Source organism: Oculina patagonica, chromosome 4, assembly GCF_052425735.1.
Source record: "Oculina patagonica isolate OP01 chromosome 4, crgOcupat, whole genome shotgun sequence".
Classification (NCBI taxonomy): Eukaryota; Metazoa; Cnidaria; class Anthozoa; order Scleractinia; family Oculinidae; genus Oculina; species Oculina patagonica.
In genome coordinates, this window is record NC_135761.1 from 16612 (window position 1) to 40677 (window position 24066).

At 37.9% G+C, this 24066-nt stretch overlaps 2 protein-coding genes across 2 annotated transcripts in view; one reads left to right on the forward strand and one right to left on the reverse strand.

Moving 5' to 3' along the window:
• Nucleotides 1-13531, forward strand: part of LOC144648061 (adhesion G-protein coupled receptor D1-like) — a 14157-nt gene extending 626 nt beyond the window's left edge. The window contains exons 2-17 of the mRNA XM_078507702.1: nucleotides 379-473; nucleotides 988-1047; nucleotides 1542-1707; nucleotides 2465-2602; nucleotides 2945-3020; nucleotides 3761-3869; nucleotides 4751-4803; nucleotides 5149-5275; nucleotides 6732-6835; nucleotides 7487-7589; nucleotides 9017-9167; nucleotides 9820-9904; nucleotides 10292-10358; nucleotides 10998-11080; nucleotides 11714-11843; nucleotides 13143-13531. Coding sequence (XP_078363828.1) covers nucleotides 379-473; nucleotides 988-1047; nucleotides 1542-1707; nucleotides 2465-2602; nucleotides 2945-3020; nucleotides 3761-3869; nucleotides 4751-4803; nucleotides 5149-5275; nucleotides 6732-6835; nucleotides 7487-7589; nucleotides 9017-9167; nucleotides 9820-9904; nucleotides 10292-10358; nucleotides 10998-11080; nucleotides 11714-11843; nucleotides 13143-13355 — 1760 coding nt within the window. The 3' untranslated portion in view covers nucleotides 13356-13531. The remainder of the gene's footprint in view (nucleotides 1-378; nucleotides 474-987; nucleotides 1048-1541; nucleotides 1708-2464; nucleotides 2603-2944; nucleotides 3021-3760; nucleotides 3870-4750; nucleotides 4804-5148; nucleotides 5276-6731; nucleotides 6836-7486; nucleotides 7590-9016; nucleotides 9168-9819; nucleotides 9905-10291; nucleotides 10359-10997; nucleotides 11081-11713; nucleotides 11844-13142) is intronic.
• A 3197-nt stretch (nucleotides 13532-16728) lies between these two features.
• LOC144648062 (melatonin receptor type 1B-A-like) lies at nucleotides 16729-17772 on the reverse strand. Its single transcript, XM_078507703.1, has one exon. The coding sequence runs from the start codon at nucleotides 17770-17772 to the stop codon at nucleotides 16729-16731; it is 1044 nt and encodes a 347-aa protein (XP_078363829.1).
• Nucleotides 17773-24066: the final 6294 nt, after the last annotated feature.

The following is a 24066-nucleotide window of genomic DNA, read 5'->3' on the forward strand; positions in this document are numbered from 1 at the left end:
TATGAGGAAACGCTAAATGCATTTAGGACCAATATACTTCCATCATTTAGTAGTTGCTTTCCAATTTATCTGCATTGGGAATCTTTTGCCTTAATATTAAAGAAGCTGTTTTTGCTGGTCGAGGCAAGAGGCAGAAATGACGTTTAAATCTTCTTATTTTTAGTTAAGGAAATTGACTTCGAAACACAGCTAATTAAAATTGATTAAAATTGATCTGACATGGTTATTAGTCAACTTACCCCAATCGGCATCCAAGCCTTTTTAAGAAAGCACATTTTTTGTTAATGAGAATTTGCAAAAACCTCAATTGTTGGTTTGATCGCTTTGCCGCTTGACGGTACAGTTTTCCTATTTAACAATCTATTTGTTACTTTTTAGTTTGTGAAAGTGAATCTATTCCAAGTGGAAACTGCAGAGTAAATCCGACATCTAAGAGCCCACAAGCAACCGGGACGAGTGAACGTAAAGGACTGGTAAGAAGTCACAGAAGCCCTAGCCTGCGAATAGAGCCGTCTCTCATCGCTTCTTGCCTTATGTTAATTATGATGACGAAACAATTTACCTTGTAGGATAACCTTGAGAAGTTTTTTTTGATTGCGTGCTCGAAACAAGAATTTTTTACAACACAAAGTTTCCTTTTTTCTATGAAGAGATAGGGTGAAATATCCAAAAGCTTCATTCAGCGATGGTTATAAGAACTAGATTTCGTAATTCATGGCTTACAAACAAGTTTGATACTCAATTCCTTCCCTGGAAGTCTCCTTGTTCAAAAAAACTCACGTTAGATGAGTTATCACGGGAAACGTTCCCGAATGCTGTCGTAGACACGAAGCAAACAAAACTTGCAATTGTGATCTGGTAGTGTTAGGTCTTTCAAAGGAAAGTCACTTTCTAAAAAAGCCAGATAAAATTCAGGCTTGAAACTATATACACGCGCGGTATTTTTTATTCACTTTCATGACTTGTTGTTGGTTATGCTTGTCGTAGATTGCAGACTATTTGAAGAAGATTGGCATTCTAAACAGCAGTGATCCTTCCTCATTACAGGTTGGTTGCTTCTCTGCTCCTGAGGGAGGAGTAAATGGTTTGCTTGATTCCACTGAATTATAGCTCGGCCATAAGCTAGCGTTTGTCAGCAAAACTGTGTTCCAGAATATATCCATGAAATTAATGCCCCACACTCTGTATTACATGTTTACGAATATAAGGGAAAATTTGTCCATCGTTTGAACAACTTGGCCCAGGTCCATTAATTTGCGATGTTATACTGAGGTATAATTTATACTGTTTGCGTGGCAAATGTTCACGATAAAAAAAAACGTCTAAGAAACAATTGTATTAGAGTAAATGACGACTCTGAACAACACTGAATGTCTTATTTTCTGGTTTTTGTGTTGCTTCCAATTTGATCCATATCGCGTTTACCCAACGGAACAGTCACTGCACACATGCTCGCTCAAAAGAGTTTCTGTAATGACGTATCGCATCATCTCACCTGTAATATAACTCAACTTATACTTTGACTTCTTTGTGTACTTTAGCATGCCATAAACATGACTGACGCCCTGCTAAAAGATCTTAAAACAACGAATGGGGAAATGAACATCCTCATTGCCACAAAGGAACTTGAGACGTTTATCAACTCTTATGCCAAGCGACAGTTAACACCCACCAACCATACCATAATGGAGAGACGGGATGACTTTGGTCAGCACCATCTTTAGTATATATTTGTTATTAGACATATTAGTATGTAATATCACTGTAAATTTGTACGAGTATTGCAGTATTTTGGCGGGCCCTTAAAATTACAAATACAAATGACGAGTAAAGAGCTACAGCGATATCATAATAAGATACTACTTTTCACTGTTTTTTAATCATTCGCGCGGTCAAGAAGAACACTGAACCTGTTAAAACCGGTCTTGTGTAGTACAAATGTCGTGAGATATTTGTACTCGTTTCGAGCATTAATTTGTACTCCACGAATCGGAGTTGGGCAATAGTATTATTATTATTACAATGCCGTTCAACACACGCTTTGTTCGGCAAAACAATTCTTTTCAAATGGTTAGAGCCAAATCAGCTTGGTAGTGCATTCTTTGTGTTTCCAGCCTCTGATTATCCAGCATAAACCTGAGATACGACTTCATGGTGTCTCTCCCGATTCACATTTAGTACAATACAGAACGTGATGATGGTGATGAAGATTATTATGATATGATGACCATGATAATGATAACATATTCATAGAGCGCAAGTCGTCATAGCGCTCAGAGGAGTTCTATATGTAGGAAAGTTAAAATTTTAGGCACTAAAGCCAAATGTTAGCTAATGTCATGGGATATTTAAATTTTAAGTTTTAATATTCCGTTACTCTTTTTTTTAAAAAAAGGATTAGTTTTAAGCTTATTTTTAAAAAGGGACACCAAACTTATACTAACAAGAATATTTCCTTGTGTAGTGGTCTTCATGAGGACAATCCCCCTAAGAACCAAAGACGTTGCATTTTCTGTCACTGGGGAATTCAATTCTACGACTGATACATTGAATAGAAACGATGTGCAAATACGGCTGCCTGCAAGCTTATTCCATAAACAAAGTAAGAACTTGTCACTATATATTTCAGGCATTTCTTAAACTGTGAAACAGTCGCTAAACAGAGCCTCTAGCCCGTCTAGACCCTACGGTTATTTCAGGAAGCCAATGCCTTATTTAATTTTCAGTTTTTTTTTTAATTTAATAGCTTTACAGATTTTTCTTTACTTAAGTAGGAAAAAAACTGGTGTTGTTGATATTTTTGTTGTTGAGTGACGTCAGAGGCAGAACTGCCCCGCTTTTAAAAACAAAAGGGTGAGGCTCTTCTGCTAGAGAAACTTCAGTAACCCAGTAGAAATTTGCTTACTTTGACTGCAAATTCTGTTATATGTTGTGGCTATTTTAGGTGCTTACATGACAACCATATTGTACAACAAGATCGACCAGCATCTTCCATCGCAGGCTCAAGCTTCACTTGATGGGTATGACTGATAACTATTTAATGCTTGATGTCTTTGTTTAATTTATCAAAAACGCTACATTATTGAAAAAATGAAAGGAAAATTTCAGTTTCTAAAAAAAGAGATTCGCCAATTTGTATCTAAAAGAAGGGCAAAATCCTTTGCCTAACATTAAAAATAATCAAAACAGAGAAAGGTAACGATAAATTTCTTTATTTTCTGGTCATAGTTACAGCAGTAGAATGTTGTGTAATGTTCGCCTCTGGCTATGATCACAACCCAGTGTTTTCATTTCCCAAGGTGTAGTGAATCGAAAGGGATCCTGAAAGACCATAAAAAAAAGATCAAAAATTTAATGCAAGTTATATATTCAGGTGTTTCTATTCATTTGGCTAGATCAATATTTAACAATTAGACGGCAAGCTCAACTATCAAAAGCAGGTAGAAACCGAGAGCGAGCCATCTAATTGTGTTAGCATAACCCACTGACCGATCTATTAAACTCAGAATATAGCTAGAGTTAATTTATTGAAGGTTTTGATTGATAAAATTCAGCGAAGACTACGCGCGCGCTTCGAGAGCCTTCTACGGATCGATAGTAGGCACCTGTGTAGCCAATCAGATTGCGCGATTACCAATAGTAGGTCAGTGTGGTTATGCTAACAGCCGATAGAAACCTCGAGCTCGCCGTCTAATTGTTAATTAGTGTGTCGTTCATGGTTACTGATATATCCGTGATTACCTGATTTATTTTTATGAAGAATTACAATAAAGAATGGATATATAGGATCTCGAGTTATCTCCATCACAGTGGATCATAGCACGGAGCCCTTTGACGACAGCATTTCCATCACTTTCAGTCATTTTAAGGTACCATGTAATATTACGCATTTTTCTTTTCAAGAAGGAAATCGATTTTTCCCAGAAATGTTTGAGTCCACAGTTTTTGGCAAGCCGTCAAGGACCTGCTGATCCTAGCAGTATGCAGGACGCGTGTCATATATCAACCTAGTAAATGGCCCAGCTCACCACGAGTCTCTCGTAGCTCAGTTGGTTAGAGCGCCCAACCGGTATCTGGGAGGCCATGGGTTCGATTCCCGTCGGTGACTCAGTTTTTTCTTTGTCCCATGCTTGTGTCATTGTTGAACAATGATTCTTGAAAATGGAGATCTGTAGGACATACCTTATTATAGGAAATTAACGCGTCATGAAATTAACGCGAATTTCAAAAATTCGCGTTAATTTAAGTCGCGTTAATTTTTGTTAACGTTAATTTCCGCACCGTTAATTAAGTGGAGCGTTAATTTCCGTGACCTTAATTTCCATTATTTTGGCCCCAATTTCTCGTTACAGTCCAGACGTTCTTGACTCAAAGGAAAAATCATTAATTTATCAGGGTGGTCATCTACCACTTTCACTGATACTGCGAAGAACGCTCGAAGTGGGAAAAATACCATGAACATTGTTTGCGTTTAAGATTATACGCCTACAAGTGTTGAAATGAACTTGTTCCAGTTGTGTACGTCGCGTTAATTTCCTTCATTTTGAAGTGTTACCCTCTCTTTCGCGTTAATTTCCTTTATTGGGAAGTAATTTTTCCTTCAATTCGCGTTAATTTAAGTCGCGTTAATTTCCAATACCTTAATTAACACAAGCGTTAATTTCCTATAATAAGGTAGTTTAAACTTCAACGCTAAATTTTAAACGTATTACGTGTTTATCTATGTCTGTTATACGTTTTTCTCTTGCAGTCTATTTCATCGCCGAGCAAACCGAACTGTGTGTTTTGGAATTTCTCTATGCAGTAAGTTGAAACTGTTTAACCTTTTTTTTTTTGGAAAAAAAAATAGTAACCAACGTTTCACTGTCTTCATGACGCACTGTTTTTCCTAGGTGACTACAATACAGTTACAATCAGTGACAATGACAATATGTGAACGGCCTTCAAGCTGAATTAGATTTGTTGAACAACAAAGGCATTGTTATTGAAATGGACACAATATTGGTTTCGCAAATGAATTTTCGATCTACAAGATCTTCTAGAGGACAATGGCAAATTTTTTTACTTACTCGATCGTGATTAACTGAAATTTGTATCAGTGCTACTGTTTGGGATTAAAGGCTTGAGTATCCTTATTGCTTTAAACAGAAGTCCGCACAACGGTTCCTGGTCAAACAAAGGATGCAGAGTTGTCAACTATACCAGCAGTAGGACTCACTGCAGCTGTGATCATCTGACTCACTTTGCTGTGCTGATGCAAGTTAAAGACCAGAAGGTAAAATAGCTAAGCAGATACAACTGGAGCGCTGACATAAGATCTCAACTGACGACGTGTGTCCTGATAAGCTGTAACTAACCAGCTGAAAATGGTTGAAGGTTTTCGCAACTTATATTGAAGCTTACAATAAAACATTGCGCTTTATGCTGTCTACATACAAAACGACTCCCGCGTAACCTCCATTGCAGGCTATACGAGTCCTAGTTCATTGTAAAGAATACGTAAATCGTGGGGTGGGAGGAAGGTGTACTGTTTTGGAAAGCGGCAGGCCTAGGTACGTCAGACAATAAAATGGGGGATGGTTAAAGTCAGATACATTTGGGATAGGCTTTGCACAGAACTGACCGTAAAGGGTCTTATTGTAAAGAGAAGGGCATGGAAGTCCTCGGTGTTGTGGTCTGGTCTTTGTCCATTGTGCTGTTTACTGTGGAATGCTCGGAGATATTAGCTGTGTAAGCTACTCTACAAATCCGAGGGTAGACAATATAATAGTCGTCTCGCGTTTCCATACAGAACGCATGTTGTGCTAGACATCTATATATTGTGTAATTCAATAATTTTAATGTCTTTAATCGGTTTCGCAAGCACTCGTGCTCGGAAGGAAAGAAATTGTCCGCTAGTTATAACGAAGGAAGGAAAGGATTTATTAATGACAACTCTCGCTAGATCCGGCAATAATATAAGTCAGATTTACCTAAAACTTTTCTTTAGCTATTTTCTTGTCCCTAATGTGGTAAATCAATCGCTCAGATACAATAACGAAGGCGTTCCTAAAGAAGTTGTGTTTATCCGTGGATTTTGTGCGGTCCAGCTAGCGGTGGACAAACGCCGCTTTACTCAAGTTATGCAAGGGCTTCGAGAAATCGATAACTTCCCACTTAAAATTCGACACTAGTCCGCTTACGAGCAAATAGATATATAATTAAAATTAAAATTAATCAAGCGCATTGTAGACTCGCGAATATTAAGTCACGTTTGATACATTCGTAAAAACATTTTCTAACCTTTCTGCTCTTGTACAGGGATTCTACTTGGTTTACGATCTAAAAATACCATGACGCTTCTGAAGATCAAGATTTGATAGCTTATTTGGTATAACACGATTTTCGATCGAAAGGTTCACTCATAAATGTTCGCCCGTTAACTGATTTCCAGTAAGGCTTGTGGACCGACTCGTTCCGAGATCCGAGAGCGCTCAACGTCTTTTTGTGTAGTTCTACCGCGAACGACGTGTTAACGACGACAGTTTTTCAAGTATTGTGCACAGACTAGGACTTGACGCATGCGCTTTAGACCCCGACGGCGATTTGTGACTGAAAGTGGAAACGGAAAAAAATAAAGCCGAAATTTAAACCCAGGCTTCACCTGCCTGGGTAATGAGAGGTAGTCGAGTGTGAGTATAATACATATATTTTGCGATTGTGCATTTCATTTATCGTCATTTGCTCTTTAGGTTTCAGCAAAACACCAAGTGGCATTGGAACTTATCACCTATATTGGCTGCGCCATATCTCTTATTGGGGAATCAATTACTGTTGTGGCTTATGTTGTTTTTCTGTGAGTACATACATTTCATTCTGGCTCATATAATTAAAATAAAGTAAATGCGTTTGCTTTAGTTTTGAAACTTTAACCAGTTAAAACAAATACGCTGTTTCATCACACAATCAGATCAAAATACGCGGTCTTCCCAACTTTATTTTAGACCAGACAGACCCTACTAAAGAACTGCTTCGGTTTTCGTCAATATTTGAAATCGCACTTCTCACATACTGAATTTTTGACCTCAGAGTGCACAACCCAAACCCTATTCTAAAATAAAATGGTCAAAATCGATACCAAATTGAGACCACATAGGTTCGAGTCCCATACCCTTCGGTGCTGCACATACCTACGATCTTCTTGGTCCAAGGTTTGTTTCTAAAAGTTATCTTTCCTCAATTTTTTTCCTTGATACAATAAACCGATAGGAGCGCAATAGGGAAGTAAGAAGATAGGAGCATAAAACTTGTTAGCACATAACAAGATGATACGTTAACAACAAAGAGCGTAAGTAATGAAAGTACATACAATTTAAACACCACGTTAAGAGTGCGTCTGATGACACTGATGGCAAGTGCCGCTCACATAGGTATTTTGACTGGCGATCTCTAAAGGTCTATTGATGACTAACGTGGCTGACTCTTTGCAGTTTTTATATCTTCTCAGAAATCTGAAAACGCATGACACCCAGATTAGGTTCAACTTGGTTATATCCATTGCAGCTGCGCAGCTTGTCTTTATTTTGGGAATTGACGCGACACAAATTAAAGTAAGTAAAAAAAATATAACATAATGTTGAACGGGTAGGATAATATTGCAATTCACTGGTAATATCCTTTATCATATGACCCGTACGGACCCGCGCGCAATTTCCTTGGAAAACCATATGAAAAAAAGTCCCGTATGAGGGCCGTACGCCTCGCTCTAGCAGGGCCGGAAAAAGCCGTACGGCCCTACTAGAAATGCGTACGGCCCCGCTACTGCCGCGAGATGCCGAAATTTGAACCAGTTGATTCCACAGCGCTAGCTTTGAATTCAGATGAACGATAGTAAATATTTTTTAAAAAGCAAAGAATTTCCAACATGTTTAATTTATTAAAACTTTACTATCTAGAAAGCGCTGTAGTTTGAAAGCATGTTTAAATTAAACTTGGCAAATGAGGAAGAAATACTCCTGACAACAACAATAAAATCGAAATAAAAGCCGTCAAAAAACAACATAATCGGACAAAGACCTGAAAGACGTATCCTGGTTTAAGTCATGATAAACGTTGCGGAAAAATGCAAATGCGAAGTAAACTCAAATTTCTTTTTCTGCTGCGTAATAAGATTCACAGCAAACAAAATGCGAGTACATGTTTAGGACTAACCTGACGTTCATGAATCCTACGATCCGTGGTAAACAAAACAACTTGAAGCCGAAGGGAAACGAAGCGAAGCAAAATCCTGAACTGCCAGTACAATCCTTTTCCAAGTATTTACGTAGTTTCATAGATTAAGATCTAATGCTGTTTTAACATCGAAAATCCTTCTTGGTGGAAAATTGATTAATCTTCTCGTTCAAACCAATTGTGAATTTCGGCTCAGAAGAAACGTCGCTAATTCTTCGTTGAGAGACGAGCACGACTAGCCGAAACGTTTCCTTTGAAATGTCTGCTAACTGCAATCATGTACGAGGAATTTAGTCGGATTTAAATCTTCTTGGAATGGAGCTAAAACTAGAAGATTTGGTTGACAACTTAACAGAAGTTCAAAATCTTTGTAGGCACATCGCAGTTCAAATGCACTTTACTGGCTTCCCAAACAAATTACGAGCTACCATTGGCTTTTCAAAATGCGCGCGAAACGGGCCGCCGCGTCTGTATGATCTGTATCCACGAAATAAAAACAAACAAAAACAAATCAGTGGTCATATGATAAAATGCTTATTGACTGAGTTAGGTCGGGCCGGACGGGAAAATATTTGGCTCTCGGTCAGGACGCACGGACCTCGCTGCGCTCGGTCCGTACGTCCTGACCTCGAGCCAAATATTTTCCCGTCCGGCCCTCCCACTCAGTCAATAAGTACATAACCTGTGTACATGAAATCTGTCCGCTGAACCACATCACAGTAAAAATCATAATAACAGATGGAAAATATTATATAGACAAATGCATACCAGTAATATTTGAATTGTTTTCTAACTTTTTGTCCAGACGGCTTGTATAGTTGCAGCAGCGGCCATGCATTATTTCTTTCTGGTGGCGTTTTGTTGGATGTTCATCGAGGCATTGGCGTTGTACCTCAATGTTGTCAAAGTATTTAACACACACTTCAAAATGTGGCCTGTTTATGGATTTTCATGGGGTAGGTAGAACGATATACTTATTTATTTACTTTTCAAGTCATTTTGGTAACAAGTCAAACTAATTAATAGTAAGTTACTTATATGAGAAGGCTCCGATCAGAGGTCCAAACCTTATCATTTTTGACAGAAAAGGCAACCCTTATTTTTAGCTTAGATAGAAATTGGTAACCTTTTCACACACCTACAGTAGGGTTATGTACTTTTCACTAAAATAACCCTAAAAGACAGTCTACCCTTTTCTATACTCCAACAAATGAAATACCATCCCTTTTATAAACCTCCAGCCTGAAAAGATGCCCCTTCCAAACGTTGCCTCCCCCCGGGGGGGGGGGGGGGGGGAGCAAAGTACTTGTGAAGGAACAGCTTGTCGCCGGTAAAGTGAGGATCAACATCCATCAATTACAGCCGTCCATGATGTAGTCTTTTGTCGCCTTCTCGCTCAATAATTGAATCTGGTATTTGAGTTTCTAAAGTTTGCGTTTAGATATTCTTTATTTCTCGCGGAGTAATCAGTTTGTCTTACCACTACACTGTACATTTGAGTATACATAAAGTCTTTGCACGTATGCTACTTTAGGAACACTCTAAAGAGACTTGAACAGTTAAAGCTTAAACGTTTTGCTGCTGATTGAATACATTTGTTCCTTTCAGGTTTTCCCTTAATCATAGTGTTTGTCTCACTCTTGATAGCATCCATCTCCACAAAAGGCATTCAAAGTTACATCAGTGGGAATTTGTAAGTTAGTGTTATTTCAGTTTAGAAAACTACTACCGGAATAAGTTGGTAATAGGAACCTTCAGAGCAATGGCGAAGGTGACCCCGAGGACAACGCCCAGTGAAAATGGATTTATTTTTTACTCAAAAAGCACGCGATTATCCAAATGTATTCTTTGTATCAATTGGTTTAGGAACTAGCTCCAGCTGAATATGTAAAGGGAGTGTTCGACCCAAAATGGAAATAAGAAAATTAAGTTTTTTTTGTTCACGTTCTCGAAAATATTAAAAGTTGTCTATCTCATAGATCGCTTAAAAGAATTGAAAACACAGCCCCGCGAGACAGTGCCTCCAAGTTAACGCGCGTTGATAGTTTCTCATGCAGTTTGTGTATTGCTTTTTCGCTAGTTGTTGGATATCATATTCTAATGGCCTGGTGTGGTCATTCGTGGTGCCAATTCTTGTCATGTCCACGGTAAGTTTGTTACTTGATTGATTAACAGCAGTGATATAAACTCTTTAATTGACGCTTACTTATCTAATGCTTTCGATTTCTGCTTTTACTGCAGTCGATAATACAATTGTTATTAAGTTACTTTCTTTTCCTTTTCCCTGCTTATTTTAGTGCGACCCCACAGGCTCACGCATTACATGTTTTATCGTCTATAAATAAAGGCTATTATCATCATCACCATTGTCGTCGTCATCATCATCAACATCATCATCATCATTTCTCTTTAGTTTCCAACTGTTATCATCTAGCCAAGCCAATGACGACACAAGCAATTTATCCCCACATAGCATGTCTCTGCCTGCCGACTGGACTCGAACATGTTGTAATCAGTTGCAAACGATGAAAATAGAAAGAAAAATTCTACCGAAATGAAGATATAAAGAAATAAAATTCAAACCTTCCTTTCTTTCTTTCTTTTTTTTTTTTGACTCTTTTTTCGCGATCATGCATTTAGACGCTAATATAAGAATCCATTTTTACTTCAGGTAAGTCACCTAACATACCTCGCCCGGGTAAAATTCACGCTGATGAAAGGATGGCTTATTCAGCATTGCCATATAATATCCTGATTTTTTAACTGTTCCTTTTTTTTCTCGACAGTTGAATTTCCTGATTCTTGCTCGGGTTATCAGAGAAGTTTCAGTTATGCCTGCCACAAACAGTTCAGAGAAAAACAAATTCAAGTAAGCAGTACATCAATTTTGACGCCAAAGCTTGGTCATTGTAATACTATTGTAATTCTTTTTTGCCTAAGACAAGACTACCATTTGGCAGATTTTGGCCACAGGCGTGGCCGTTTATTTTTTATATCAAGGATAGAAAGCTTAAAATATGGAAACCTTAAAGTATTATCCCAGCAAAGGTAAGGGAGAACCCGCCAACCCAAACCAACAACGACAAAACGCAGGAAGCGGTGGGAGGGGAAATTTTTCTTCACTCGATGACGGCCATGAGCGAAAGGGCGATGTAACCGCGCCTTCGTGGCCTAAGAGCCCGCGAAAATGTAACCGGAAGTGATAGTTGGAGTTAATAATAACAATAATAATAATAATAATTTATGTAGCGCTATTTAGCTAATCTTCCATAGCGCCATACAATCATTATGCTAAAATATAAAATACAATGAAGTGAAGTGAATGAATTGAAGTAAATTGCTAGTCTTGTTGCTTGATCGGCCTTTCTGTTTGCAACATTTACATGTTAACCAAACATTGTCGATGTCCAAACATTGTTGGTTAACCAATGTTAACGAACATTGTTAACCAAAAGCGTAAACAGCTGCACGCGCGACTGTCTGTTCCTAATCATTTTTTCAGGAGGGTTTTAAAGGCTTGTCTGGTGCTTTTACCACTGCTGGGTGTGACCTGGGTGCTTGGAGTGTTTAGCGTCACTGAACCCATCGGATTAGCATGTCAGTACCTCTTTACCATATGCAACTCGCTGCAGGTAAGCTTCATGCACTTGTCAGTCGAAAGATCACACTAAATTAACGTGTTTACTTTTTTCCTCCTTTTATAAGGTTCATAAGATAGGTGACGTCATACCCCTAAACAAGTTTCGTCCTCTTTGATAACACTTGTAATGACCACATCCCTGTTAAGACAGACGTGGGGTTTATTAAAACAGTAAGACTGCTACTTCAGGCTGTGTAACGTTTGACAATTGGCAAACCAGTAAAAAGTTACTACTTTGAAGGCAGAATAAAGGGGCTGGCGGGACTATTTAAGTTTTTAGCGGGAATTATTTAATAATTTTACGTGGGCCAGTCTTCTGTTCGCTTTTTGTTGTTGTTTTTGCTTTGTTTTGTTTTTTTATTTAGTTTCCCTGTTATTTTTCGATCCGGATTGTTTTAATTTCTTTTGCATCTTTTTCCTCGGGGACTAGTACTGCCTCCATGACATTGACAATACTTATGCTTATTTTTTGCCCACACTCTAAAGGGTGTTTTTTATTGTTTTTTTTTTTTTTTTCTGTGTGTGTGGGTGTGTTTTGACGTGACACCACTCTGGCGCTTTCATGCTTAGTCTGAGTCGGATCCCAAGTTTTTACGTTGTAATGTTATGTAGTGTTGTATATCGATATTTATACCATGCCATAGAAAATACAGCCAATCAGAATACAGGAAAGCCGTTGTATATTCGACGGTATTCAACCCAACCTTCCACTCGTGCGCTGCGATTGTATTCTCGACGAAATTTAGAAGGCGTATTTTCTATGGCATGGTATAAAATAGTTACACAACACTTTCTCGTGGTATACTATGGAATATCCCACTTGTCACTTGTATTTTCTTGGTATACACACTCGCCTAAAGGCTCGTGTGTATACCGAGAAAATACAAGTGACTCGTGGGATATTCCATAGTATACCACTCGAAAGCGTTGCATAACTAGTATGTATTAGGACTCATTGTTTCTGGCTTAAGTTTGGCTCATTTTAATCAAATGCAGACTAGCTTTTCCTAAATATAATTCCTAATCATACTTTGAGTAGCAAGTTGAGGTGCAGAAGAAAAATTTATCGACTTCATGATGGTTGACTTGGAGCTTCTCTCTTTCCCACTGTCAGCCGATATAAACCTGAAAAAAGTAGTCGATCCGAGAAGCGCGTACGCGGCTACTAATACATCATTACCAAAAAGTATAAAAGAATTCGTTAAAAATAATAAAGATTAGATCATATCATATTTTAAATAGTGCACGGTTTAAAAAATTGTCCTAGAACCAAGGTGTTTGTTTTGTACAGGGCTTCTTCATCTTCGTCCTTCATGTTGTACGAAGCAGTGAGTTTCGTGCCAATGTGAAAAGGAAATTTCAACGTTGGGAGAGCAAACGAAATCCAAATGTTGCACCTGCGTTAGCACCACCAACAAACGCCAGCTGCGAGCCTCATTTGCACTCATCTGCTTCAAGAGAAGTAGACGACGGGTTCCTGAAAACAGCTAGTCAGCGGCTTTAGCCTGCCTCGTTTAGTCTCTTCCCTACTTAAGCAACTGGAGCGTCGAAAATGAAAAACGTACCTCATCGACTTGCTGTATTAGAGGGGTTCACATGAGGAAGTCAGATCAAAGCAGAGGGAATCTTTATATGACAAGATTAATTTTCCGAACCTGTTTAATTAAATGCTTAGTGAATTATGTAAAGTCCTGTGTGTTATTCAAAGTGTCCTTATTAGCTAGGTACCCGTCCACCTCAAACCCACGGTTCATTGTAAAAAGTGTCCGTATTAAGTAAAAGAAAACCCTAACACGAGAGCTCCACACAAAAATAGCGTTTTTAGCTATTTAGAGAGTACGTGAGTGGCAATGTAAGAGTAAAGTGTTTTAACCAAGCAAGACATCGCAACCCAATGAACCTGCCCAGTGCTCTCCTCGCCAGTTAGGCTGGGGCCTCGCTAGTTACATACTACTTATTAACCTCGTCCGTTCGGTCATTACAGGGGAATCTCAGACCGAGGCCTTGATGTATTGACCGAGCGACAGCGAGGTCAATACATTATTATATGGCGTTTAAGCACTATTCAAAAAAAAAAAAAACAGTATAATCAAGGGAAAAACACTGGAGGTAAAACTTGCTCTCTTGTGGCTCTCTTCGTCGCTCATACTAAAGAAGTATCGGTATGCTTATATTTTTCTTTCAGTTATTGAAAAGATAGTTATATTTTGTCGGCATTTTTTGTTGTTTTTGCCCCCTTGCTAGTAGCTTTTACTCGCAACTCAAAAAACCGTCGCTCCGAGAAAAATTTTCATAATGCCCGGTCATTACAAAAAAATAATGCCCGCTCAGCAGCCAATCAGAGCGCGCGTACTATGTTAGCCATATAATAATGATTCATAATAACGCAATTATTTCTCCAACGCATACCTATGTCTGTTTTGCCTTTTGTGACACTGCTAGTGACGACAGTGTTCGAGAAAGGTAACATATCCATGTCTATGTTCATTCACATGTCCAGCTCTATGTCTATTTTTAGGTAGATGTCTATGTCAATATCTATTTTAAAATCTATGTCTATGTCAATACTGATCTATGTCTATGTCCATGTCTATGTCAATACTGATCTATGTCTATGTCCATGTCTATGTCAATACTGATCTATGTCTATGTCCATGTCTATGTCCAGCTCCACGTCTATGTGTATGCCAAATTCCATGTCCGTGTTCTTGCCCATGCCCCGCTGTTCCTGTCCATGTGCAGCTCAATGCGTCTATGTCTATTTGTCTATGTTTATGTCTATGTCTTTGTGTTATTTTTTATTATTTATTTATTTTATTTCTATTATGCTATTTCTATGTCTAATTCTATGTTTATGTTCATGTCTATGTCAATATCTATGTCCATGTCCATGCCCCGCTGTTCAGTTTTATGTCTATGTTTATGTAATTCATGTCCATGTCCATTTCCTCATCTGCCTTACTGTCTAAGTCCATGTCCATGTCTATAGTCTAAGCTGCTAAATTCCACCCTTCCCTTTTCTTCTATTGCACGACGGGTCGAAAATATCGTACGGTAATCCAAGGAATTGTGAGACGCTCCTCATTTTTCTCTGCTAACGCGCTAATTTTACCACTAAGGAGATTTCAGTGCACATTTTTTTTTTATTCACATTGACAAGATGGACATGATATCTCGTTGTGAGCTACATCGCGTAAGGCAAATCTTTAAAAAACAAAAATTAGTCGTTAGTAATCTGGCTCATTCGTCCACATTTTCAACCGCCCTTTTCCCTTTTTGTTATTCCCAGCTCCCTTGAGACGAAATACTCATTTGGACCCATATCCCACGCAGCATGCTTATAAGAGTCGATCTGGTGTCTTCTGATATTTTAACATTAGAGAGTTCAATCCAATCATTTTTTCATCGAAATCCAGCGATGATAACAGCCAAAAGCATAGTTTTCTGAGTATTTAACGCCAGAACATTCGTTAGAATGTTGTTTAGTTTTTAAAAAGGTACAGAAATCGGGATTTTGTGCAAATTTATTAGGCGTTCATGTAAAAGATTCGCGATCCCACAAAACTGACATTAAAGCCTTGGAGAGGTATGTATAAAGTCTTTTTTTTCTAAATATCAGGTGATTTGAGGTACTACACGATCGCGAGTAAACAGTGAATACACTGAGAAAATCGATGTGGATTTCCGACGACATTTTCCGCCTTTTTGTGTACACTTCGGAACCATAAGACCATATCTGCAGATTTGAAATTTGGGATTTCAATAGCAGTCATCCACAGCCAAGAAACACGTGTTGTTGTGTTTTAATAATTCAGTAAAACTGATACTACTTCCATTCCATATTTTATGCTTTCTTTATCGTAGCAAGGGAGTTATTTAGGTCGAGTACCGAATGCAAACTTGGGTACATACCTCTGCTTCGTGCTTGGATTAGCAAAGGATTATTTTTTTCTTTTTTTTACGTTACATAAATTAACTGAAAAATTTGAAATGTGAGTAGCCTCTGAGTTCAAGTCGACGGTCTTTTTGTTGCGCGACTGCAAATTGCTTTTGGACTAAAAACCGCAACAAAAACAACAAAGTTTTTAAGTTATATTGTTCGCCCTATATCTAATAACAGTTCTTTTTAATATCAATAACATATATTTCCAGAAGATCCCAGCACGTTTACTCAAACATCTCATAGATGCCTTGATATTAACATCCATCTTTTGTATTACACGGCAAAACTGCTAATAACATGTTTTGTTGCAACTGTTATATTCAAGATTTGACTCTAACGAAATTTAGTTTGCAGACGAATGTGTTGTGTATCTTAATAATGCGCACATTCGCCAGTGTTCAAGTTGCGGTACTGCTAAATTAACTGAAGGGTGATATTGTCTACGCCGATAGAATTAAAACTGTCCTTAACAGCTTAATTACTTATGGCATACATTTACAAGCATAACTACTAACTATTACTGAATAAATTGTTTGAACTAACCTGCGTATACAGTCGCGTCCGTTCGGTGATTTCCAAAAATACGAAAAGAGCAAAGAAAGAAAACCACCAGAGCGTTTCCTTACGACATTTCTCTTTTTTTTTTCTTTGGCCACTGTTGGCGATCTCACCACTGATTAAATTGGGCGCTAGGTTGGATTTGCTTAAAGTGACCAATCAGCGTCACCCTCAGGCAGTAGCGAATAAAGTTTACTTTACAGAATATTGACAATGAGAAAGTGTCAGCTTTGCAATATACATTTTTCATTAATATTTACAGGGGGATTTAGTTTCGTCTCAGACATTCAAAGACAAGCAGAGACATGACAAGAACTAATACAAAAGAAAATTACTTGGTGTAACACTTTTGAGCTTGAATCTAAAAATATTAAAGTTATGCAATTCTATTTTTTCGGCGAAAGATCGTAGCCAAGAATTCCTTTCTTAGAGCTCTGCTCGTGGTTCCGTATATGAATGGATTAATGGCTGAACTGAGGCTGATAAAATAAGTGAAAACCAATTCACCTTGACGAGGAAAGCGAGGATCTTCCATGTTAAAGCTCAGTTGGTTGCTCACTACAACCGGAATCCAACATGTAATGTACCCAAGCAAAACAGCGAAGACAGTTTTGGTGATTTTGACTTCTTTGATTTTCGAGGCTGTTATGCCGGATGTTGGTTCGTGATTGTTCGTCTGTGAGGTGATAGCAACTTGAAACGAACTACTTCTTATTGCCTTAAACACACGGTGATAACACAGCGTTATCACAATCATTGGAATGGCCACGTTGAAAATCAAAAACATATTCGCAATCGTCTGTGCCGATTTCGGTCGTTTGAAGGTCGTAAAACACAACGCCCTTCTCGGGTCGAGCGTGATTCTCGCGAATCCCGCGGGATAAGGGATGGACATGAGGCACAGTACAAACACACCGTCGGCTAAAATGATAAAACAAGTTGCTTTCCGGCTGAACAGTTTGTTGTAAAGGTTTTGGCGAGCTACGCAAATGTAACGATTAATAGCAGTTAAGGCCATAATATGTAACGAAAATCCAGTCAAAGCAGGAGCAATTATTCCTTGAAACTGGCAAGGAAAATTCTTAACATCAAGGGGATTTACCTTAACGATCCATTTTCCTTTCATGAGGATGATTGTAGCCACAGTATGCGGGATGCAGGCGGTTAACATGTCAGTTGCTGCTAACGTGAGAATCAGTAAATTTGTAGCAGTACGGAGTCTTGGATTCCGAGCAAGTGTCAGGCAGACCAGCAAGTTTCCGCAAAAGGCCGTAATAGTGATGATCAGCATTACTCCTGATTCGATAGCCACGAGATATTTTGGTCTCGAAGAGAGCTCCTTGAAATATTTGGGCGCCAGCCACCAGAATGTTTTGTATAAGTCGGTGGAGTTTGTTGGACAAGTCGTGCTGTTTTCCATGACAATCCAAACTTTTACGCGATGAAGGTAAGTGCGATGTTAATGAACATTACATTCATAAATTCTGCAGTCGTCCTCAGCAAATATCATATCATGTTTTCAATGAATTAGGAAGCGAGAGAGACCTAAATGGCAAGTTGTAAGCGCATTTCATTCTGGATCAAATGATTAGTTAAATCCGGGAAACAGCTGTATGGCTCCAAGTAGGTAGTATGTTTAACTTTAATTAGCTTTTTTTCTACCTGTGTGTTTTGTCGTGAAGGCGGCTTTTAATTAAAATTGTGAAATCAATTATATATTTTCGTTTATTCTTAAGACTTAATAGATAGTAATATATAGCTATATACTTTTAAATCATTTTAAAAGAAAAAAATCTCCCTGCATATGATTTATCCTTTCAAACTTCGTCATTTAGTCCAAATTCATATCTGCCCTGAGAGCACGTCGTTCAATAGAAAAACAAATTAGCCAGCAGAACTTTATTGAAATTGATACGAAATTGCTTACTTTCCTTTGGCTTATCATAAGTGTACTTAATTGCTTTTATGATATTGAACGAAACTTAGAAAAAGAACTTGGCTGGTACACGGCAGTACCCTATACATTGTGTGTTCGCCAAATCGATTCATCTCTACTAACGCCAAAATAGATTTCTATTTAAGCCCTAAACTATTTCTAATTTCGAAAAGCCATATGTTTGATTGAATTCGTAAAAGAACAATCGAATTAGACATGATGTTGTCAATATTTTAAAGCTACAAAACAGCTATTATTTTCAAACAGTGAAGTTTTTTGTATTTAAATATCCGTGTAGGTTGCATTGCATTTTCAACAAGATGTTATTTCCCGTCGTTTAAATAATGTCAATTAAGGTAATGCGTCAGTGGCCAGTTTAAGTTTCACTTTTATATTATTATATGTCTACGAAATATAGGCAAACAAATAAGCATTTAAAGAAATTAAGTAGAGAGAAAAATTTGTGCACAGTGTTTTAAGTTCTTACTGGTCGACTTCAGCTACCAGGTTTGACATAACACGTAGTTACGTACTGTACGTATGCCATCATGAGTAGCTGGTATATGGAATATAGCCAGTTTCTCCGACGTTTGTTCTTCTTATCAATTACCTGGCTGTCGGTCGGCGTCAGTGAACAAACCATGTGGTAGACAGTAATATTAGTAGACACCTATCGTGTTTAATTCTAAATACACGAATCTGATTGGTTTTCCCATCCTTACCTTTATTAAGCAATTAACTAGTAGCCTGCGTGCAGACATCTCATATTTCCTTTCTTTTCTGACGCAGGAAGGAAGTAGGAGACGTCTGCACGCAAGTTATTAACTACGAACGCGAGTTTTCTACAAGCGAATAATCACCGAGGCAACCTGTCATCGAAAACGCGAGGGAGAGTCTAATTGCTTCAGCAGACACTCTAAAGGATTCTATGTATTCTTAAACCTACAATTTATGCCAAAAATCAAGAATAGTTTTATCAGCAAGTAGAAAACAATATGAGAAAATCAGATTCGTGATTTCCAATAGAACAGCCTGAGTGTCATGCACTTATTTCACTCAGCGTGTTCTTTTGGATGTCCGCGAATCTAAGATAGATAAGATTAGATTTTATTTACCTCTCCAAAAATGGTTTTTCAGGGCAAGTTACAATAAAATGTTAAAAATGTACAGCTAAAAAATAAAATCATTCTAAATATAAAAACTATTCAAAGTGGCTACGAGCCACTAAACTCGGAAAATTTATTATGAAACAAGAATCGAAAACAACAAACTGACAAATAGAGATTTGCTAAAACAAATGAAGTTTAACTTTCCACAATTCAGTTCACTTCACTTAGTTTCATTGTCATCTAGCTGCTCATCGAGAGCAGGCCGAAAGGGCAAGTGATAGAGTTCCCATCGGTTGCAAATTGTTTTCTTTCTTTTTATTTTTCCTTTTTGTTTTTGAAGATTAGGCAAAATAATAATATCATTAGAAAAAATAAGTTTTGGTCTATTTCAAGAAAACTGACATTAATACAATATTTCGGCTGGTAGTTAAGCATGCATGTACTGTATTTATTCGGCTATTAGCCCAAACCCTAGACTTTTAGTTTTTGGAACCAGTTAAACTGACAAAAAATAAACCCAAATCACTCAGCTATAAGCTAGACCCAATTTTTGCTTCAAGCTATAAAACAGTCCACATGCAGCGAATCAACATATCGTTAAATTACAACTATGTAATTGAAAAACAACAAATCACTGACAAGAATGAATTTACTGAATAGAACCGTACACAAGCGTGACAAAACATTCACCTGAGTTCAGAATCCCATCTCAAACAATCACGCATTCTTCAGAAGAATTAAGCAGTTATCGATCATCATGTCAAAAGCTACTGGTTTTATAACAACGAAACGTTCAAGTTGAAAGTTGTTGCCGAGGTAGAAACAGTTCAGAACAACTGCAAAATTGCCAGCGAAAAGATCAAGCAGGTCAAGCGGGTGAACTTTAAATGTCACCAAAACGAAACATGTGCTGTTACCAGTATTTGTCGAGTATCCTCAATTCAATGAAACTCTTCTGAAGTGGTTTCTTTTAGCAGAGAAGTCGTGGTATTTTTAAGTTTTCGCTTTTGAACAAAAATATTACATGCAGCCGATTTCTGTCAGATCGTGTTACAATGTTTACCAAGCGCATGAGAACGACCGCTTTTGATTGGCCAGTTTCTGGTGTCGCGACAACTAGTCAAATAGATCGATTCCTTCTTGACCCTTCTTCTCTTGAAAAGTCACGTTAGCAGTGACTCTGCAAATTAACTAAACTTAAAGAAAGGAACAGAAGGAAAGGAACAGAAACAGTCTCAGGCAGAAATAATTATTGTAGAAGAGATTGCGAGGACATTGTTTACGACATGCGGGATTTTGAATTCCCTCGTCAGTTCAAAAGACGATCTCATACGCAAACAAAACAAATAATATTCCAGTGCGAGCTGATGGAGGCCGAGTTCCAGCCTAAATAGCGAAGAAAAGACGAACGTTGCTTCCTCATTAAACCAAAAGGCTTTTAAGGAGCCGCCACTAAAATAAAAGGTAATGACCAAGAATAAATACAAACGCTTGTTAATTTTCGTTTGTTGATGACCGCTCGGCTTATAGATGAATATTTCATTCAAATTGAACTCTTTTCTAGTACCATCTATTTTTTTTTCGGAAATACTCGGCGATAAATCGAACCCCAAATTTTGTTGAATTTTAACCAGTTCTCAGTAAAATTTGGTGAAAATATATCGTCTTTGTGTACTTCATATAATTTATGCGCATGCGTTCAGCACAAAATTCCGTGTGCTTGGGTCTTCGCCTGGAAGAATGCATACCACAAGGAGAACATTTGGTTTTCAGAAACAAATATATAGCCTTTGTGTACTTCATATAAAGTAACACGGATAAAGTTCGCATTTTAGCCAACCCCCTACCCGCTTCACAAGATTAATTGATTAATTCAATTTGATATTAATTAATTAATTCAATTAAAATGTTTACAGGAATTCGCTTTTTTCACGATCCCATAATACATCTTGTTTTATTTAAATAACCCCCCAAAATTTTTGCATAAGCATTGTTTTCAATTTCTCTGGGGACGATTGCACGTCCCTGTAAATCCCAAGAGAAATTGAAAACAATGCTTATGCAAAAATTTTGGGGGGTAAACAAGATGTATTATGGGAACGGTGAAAACAGCGAATCGAGTGAAGGAGGGAAGGAGTGAAGGAGGGAAGGAGTGAAATCGGGCCCACTCACCAAAACTCGGAATTTTCCGAGTTAAAAAGGGTTACGCTTAAAAGGGTTCTATGTTTCAATAAAATTCTTCCAAGCGCGACGTTTTATAGCATCCTTAAAAATACTCAAACTATTAACGTCTGTTAGGGTCCTTGGTAGTTCGTTCCAAAGCCGAGTAGCTCTGAATATAAATGACTGCTGGCCTGTAGCTATTTTGAATAGCGGGACATCCAACTTGTTTCGGTGTCTTGTATTGATAGAATGGACGTCAGCCCTAACAATAAATTTGCTGCGCAGATATGCTGGTGCTTGTCCGTGCAAACATTTATAAGCCATTACAGCGTCTCTGACTTCAAGCTGCCAAGCAACCGGCAACCAATGGAGTTGCTTTAACGTAGGGGTGATGTGATCAAATTTCCTTGTTCCAGTGGCAACCCTAGCCGCAAAGTTTTGCACTTTCTGAAGTCGAGCAATGTTTTTCTTTGGTGTACTGGTCCAAACTGATGAACAATAAAACATTTTGCTGAAAACCAGAAAATTGATGGTGGTTATTAGCGTTGGTTTATTAAATAGATGTTTTACACGGTTTATTTGACACAAGCTAGCAGTACATTTGGACACTACATCAGTCACATGTTCGTTAAAACTTAGGTGTTCATCAACTACAACACCCAAATCCTTCGCGGAATGTGACGGCCGTATCCTCTTGCCAAGTAAGGTGATGCTAAAATCCTCCGGCATGCATGCTAACATCCGTGAAGCTCCCAGCAATAGCAGCTTAGTTTTATCTGGAATCTGATTGGTTCTCCTATTGTTGTCTATTTGCTATTCGGTAGAAAATAATTCACGCGAGTTGCCCTTAATAGTGAAAGTACTGTTTAATTTTGGGTTAAAATTACCTGCTAAAGTTTAGATTTTTACCCTTCATACTGTCTTCTAATGCTGATAGACCACGATCACGTTCGCTTTGGCAAAAAAGTATCTCACAAAGTGCGTTCCTGACTGCTATCTTTTAACTAAGACAATTGCAGTACTCGCTCTCGCTTTCTGTGAATGAAAGTGAAGTTAGTTTTGCCTTTGACTATTTTCAATGGCTAAATATACTGTGCAGATTGTGACTGGTCAGCTACTGGTCAACTATTGATCGATAAACCGCGTCTTGACTCGTTTCTTTACTCACTGCATGTGTTTGGGAACTTAAAATATTTAAATAATTAATTAGTTTGAAAACAGAACAAAAGTTTAGTTACAAATCAAACTATAATAGAAAATAAAATAGTAGATTTAAAAAGGTATAAAATACAAAAGCCCGAGTAATTGTCACAATCAGCAGTATAATCCCATCCACCTGTGGCTCTCAACAAGTTAAATTTTAATAAATCGATATTCCTAGTAAAGCTTCCCAATCCGCCCTTGAACTTAACACAACTTAAATTCGCTTAAGATAGTTTTATGTGCCATTCCAAATTGTAAAAAAAGGTTTTTATATCAAAATGAGCGTAGTAAATATTCTTTTCAGTCTTCCTCTAATGCTGAGTAGCACATATGAACTTAATTTGTGTTAATTTAACTTTAAAAGTTATTAAAAGGCTGAAAACCGTGACTAACTGACTCATATACATGCAGACCGAGGAAGCAAACCATTTACGTCTAATCCTTCGCAGTCAATCCTTATTTTATAGACAATACAGCGTGTGCATATAAAGCGGGTTAGTTCATGAGCTATAGGATAAGTGGAGTTTTTCTAAGTTAAAAGCTAATATCTTACCACTAAAGTCTTTTCTTTACTACTCTGTTTACTTCTGTCGTTGTTCGATCACAATACATGGGTAACCAGGCTTTTATTCAACCGACAAGACCTGGATGCTAAACTAATTTGCATTTGGAGTGCCCCTGGCCACTCCCCGAAGAAAAGCACCATTTCATGCCTTTGGGGGTAGGTATTCCTACATGTGGACCACTAAGCTAATTTGCATTTGGGACTATGTGTATAATACCATGGGTAGGAAGATAATCCCTTCTTTCGTGTGAAGCTCGTAAGATCCAAAGGTGGCCATTTTCCTTATAAGGAATGTAAAGGTGGCCCACCTGGGGGTTATACAAAGGACACCATTCATTCACACAGGGAGTGGGATGAGGTGAACATGGGTTTACCCGAAGTCGTTGGAGTCTTGCTTAATTAAATGGTTGAATTTTGCGACCATGAATTGGAGTTAAGAACTATTTACATCACCTTTGAAGTAAATTAAAATAATACGGGCTCGCCCACTCTTACTACTTTTCTTTATTTTACTGCCATAATCTGACGTTATAATGTTGAGAGAAGTAGTGAGTGGAGGAAATAAAGTTTTATCGGCTACATTCCAGAAACAGTAGTGGATTCTCCGACGACAATAAATTGCACGCCGCATGTAAATAATTGTATTATATATACGAGTCGAAAACATTAAACAAAGAAGCGCTCTTACAAGCTTAAATTCGTCAAAACACCTGCATAAAAACTAATTCACCGTATGCG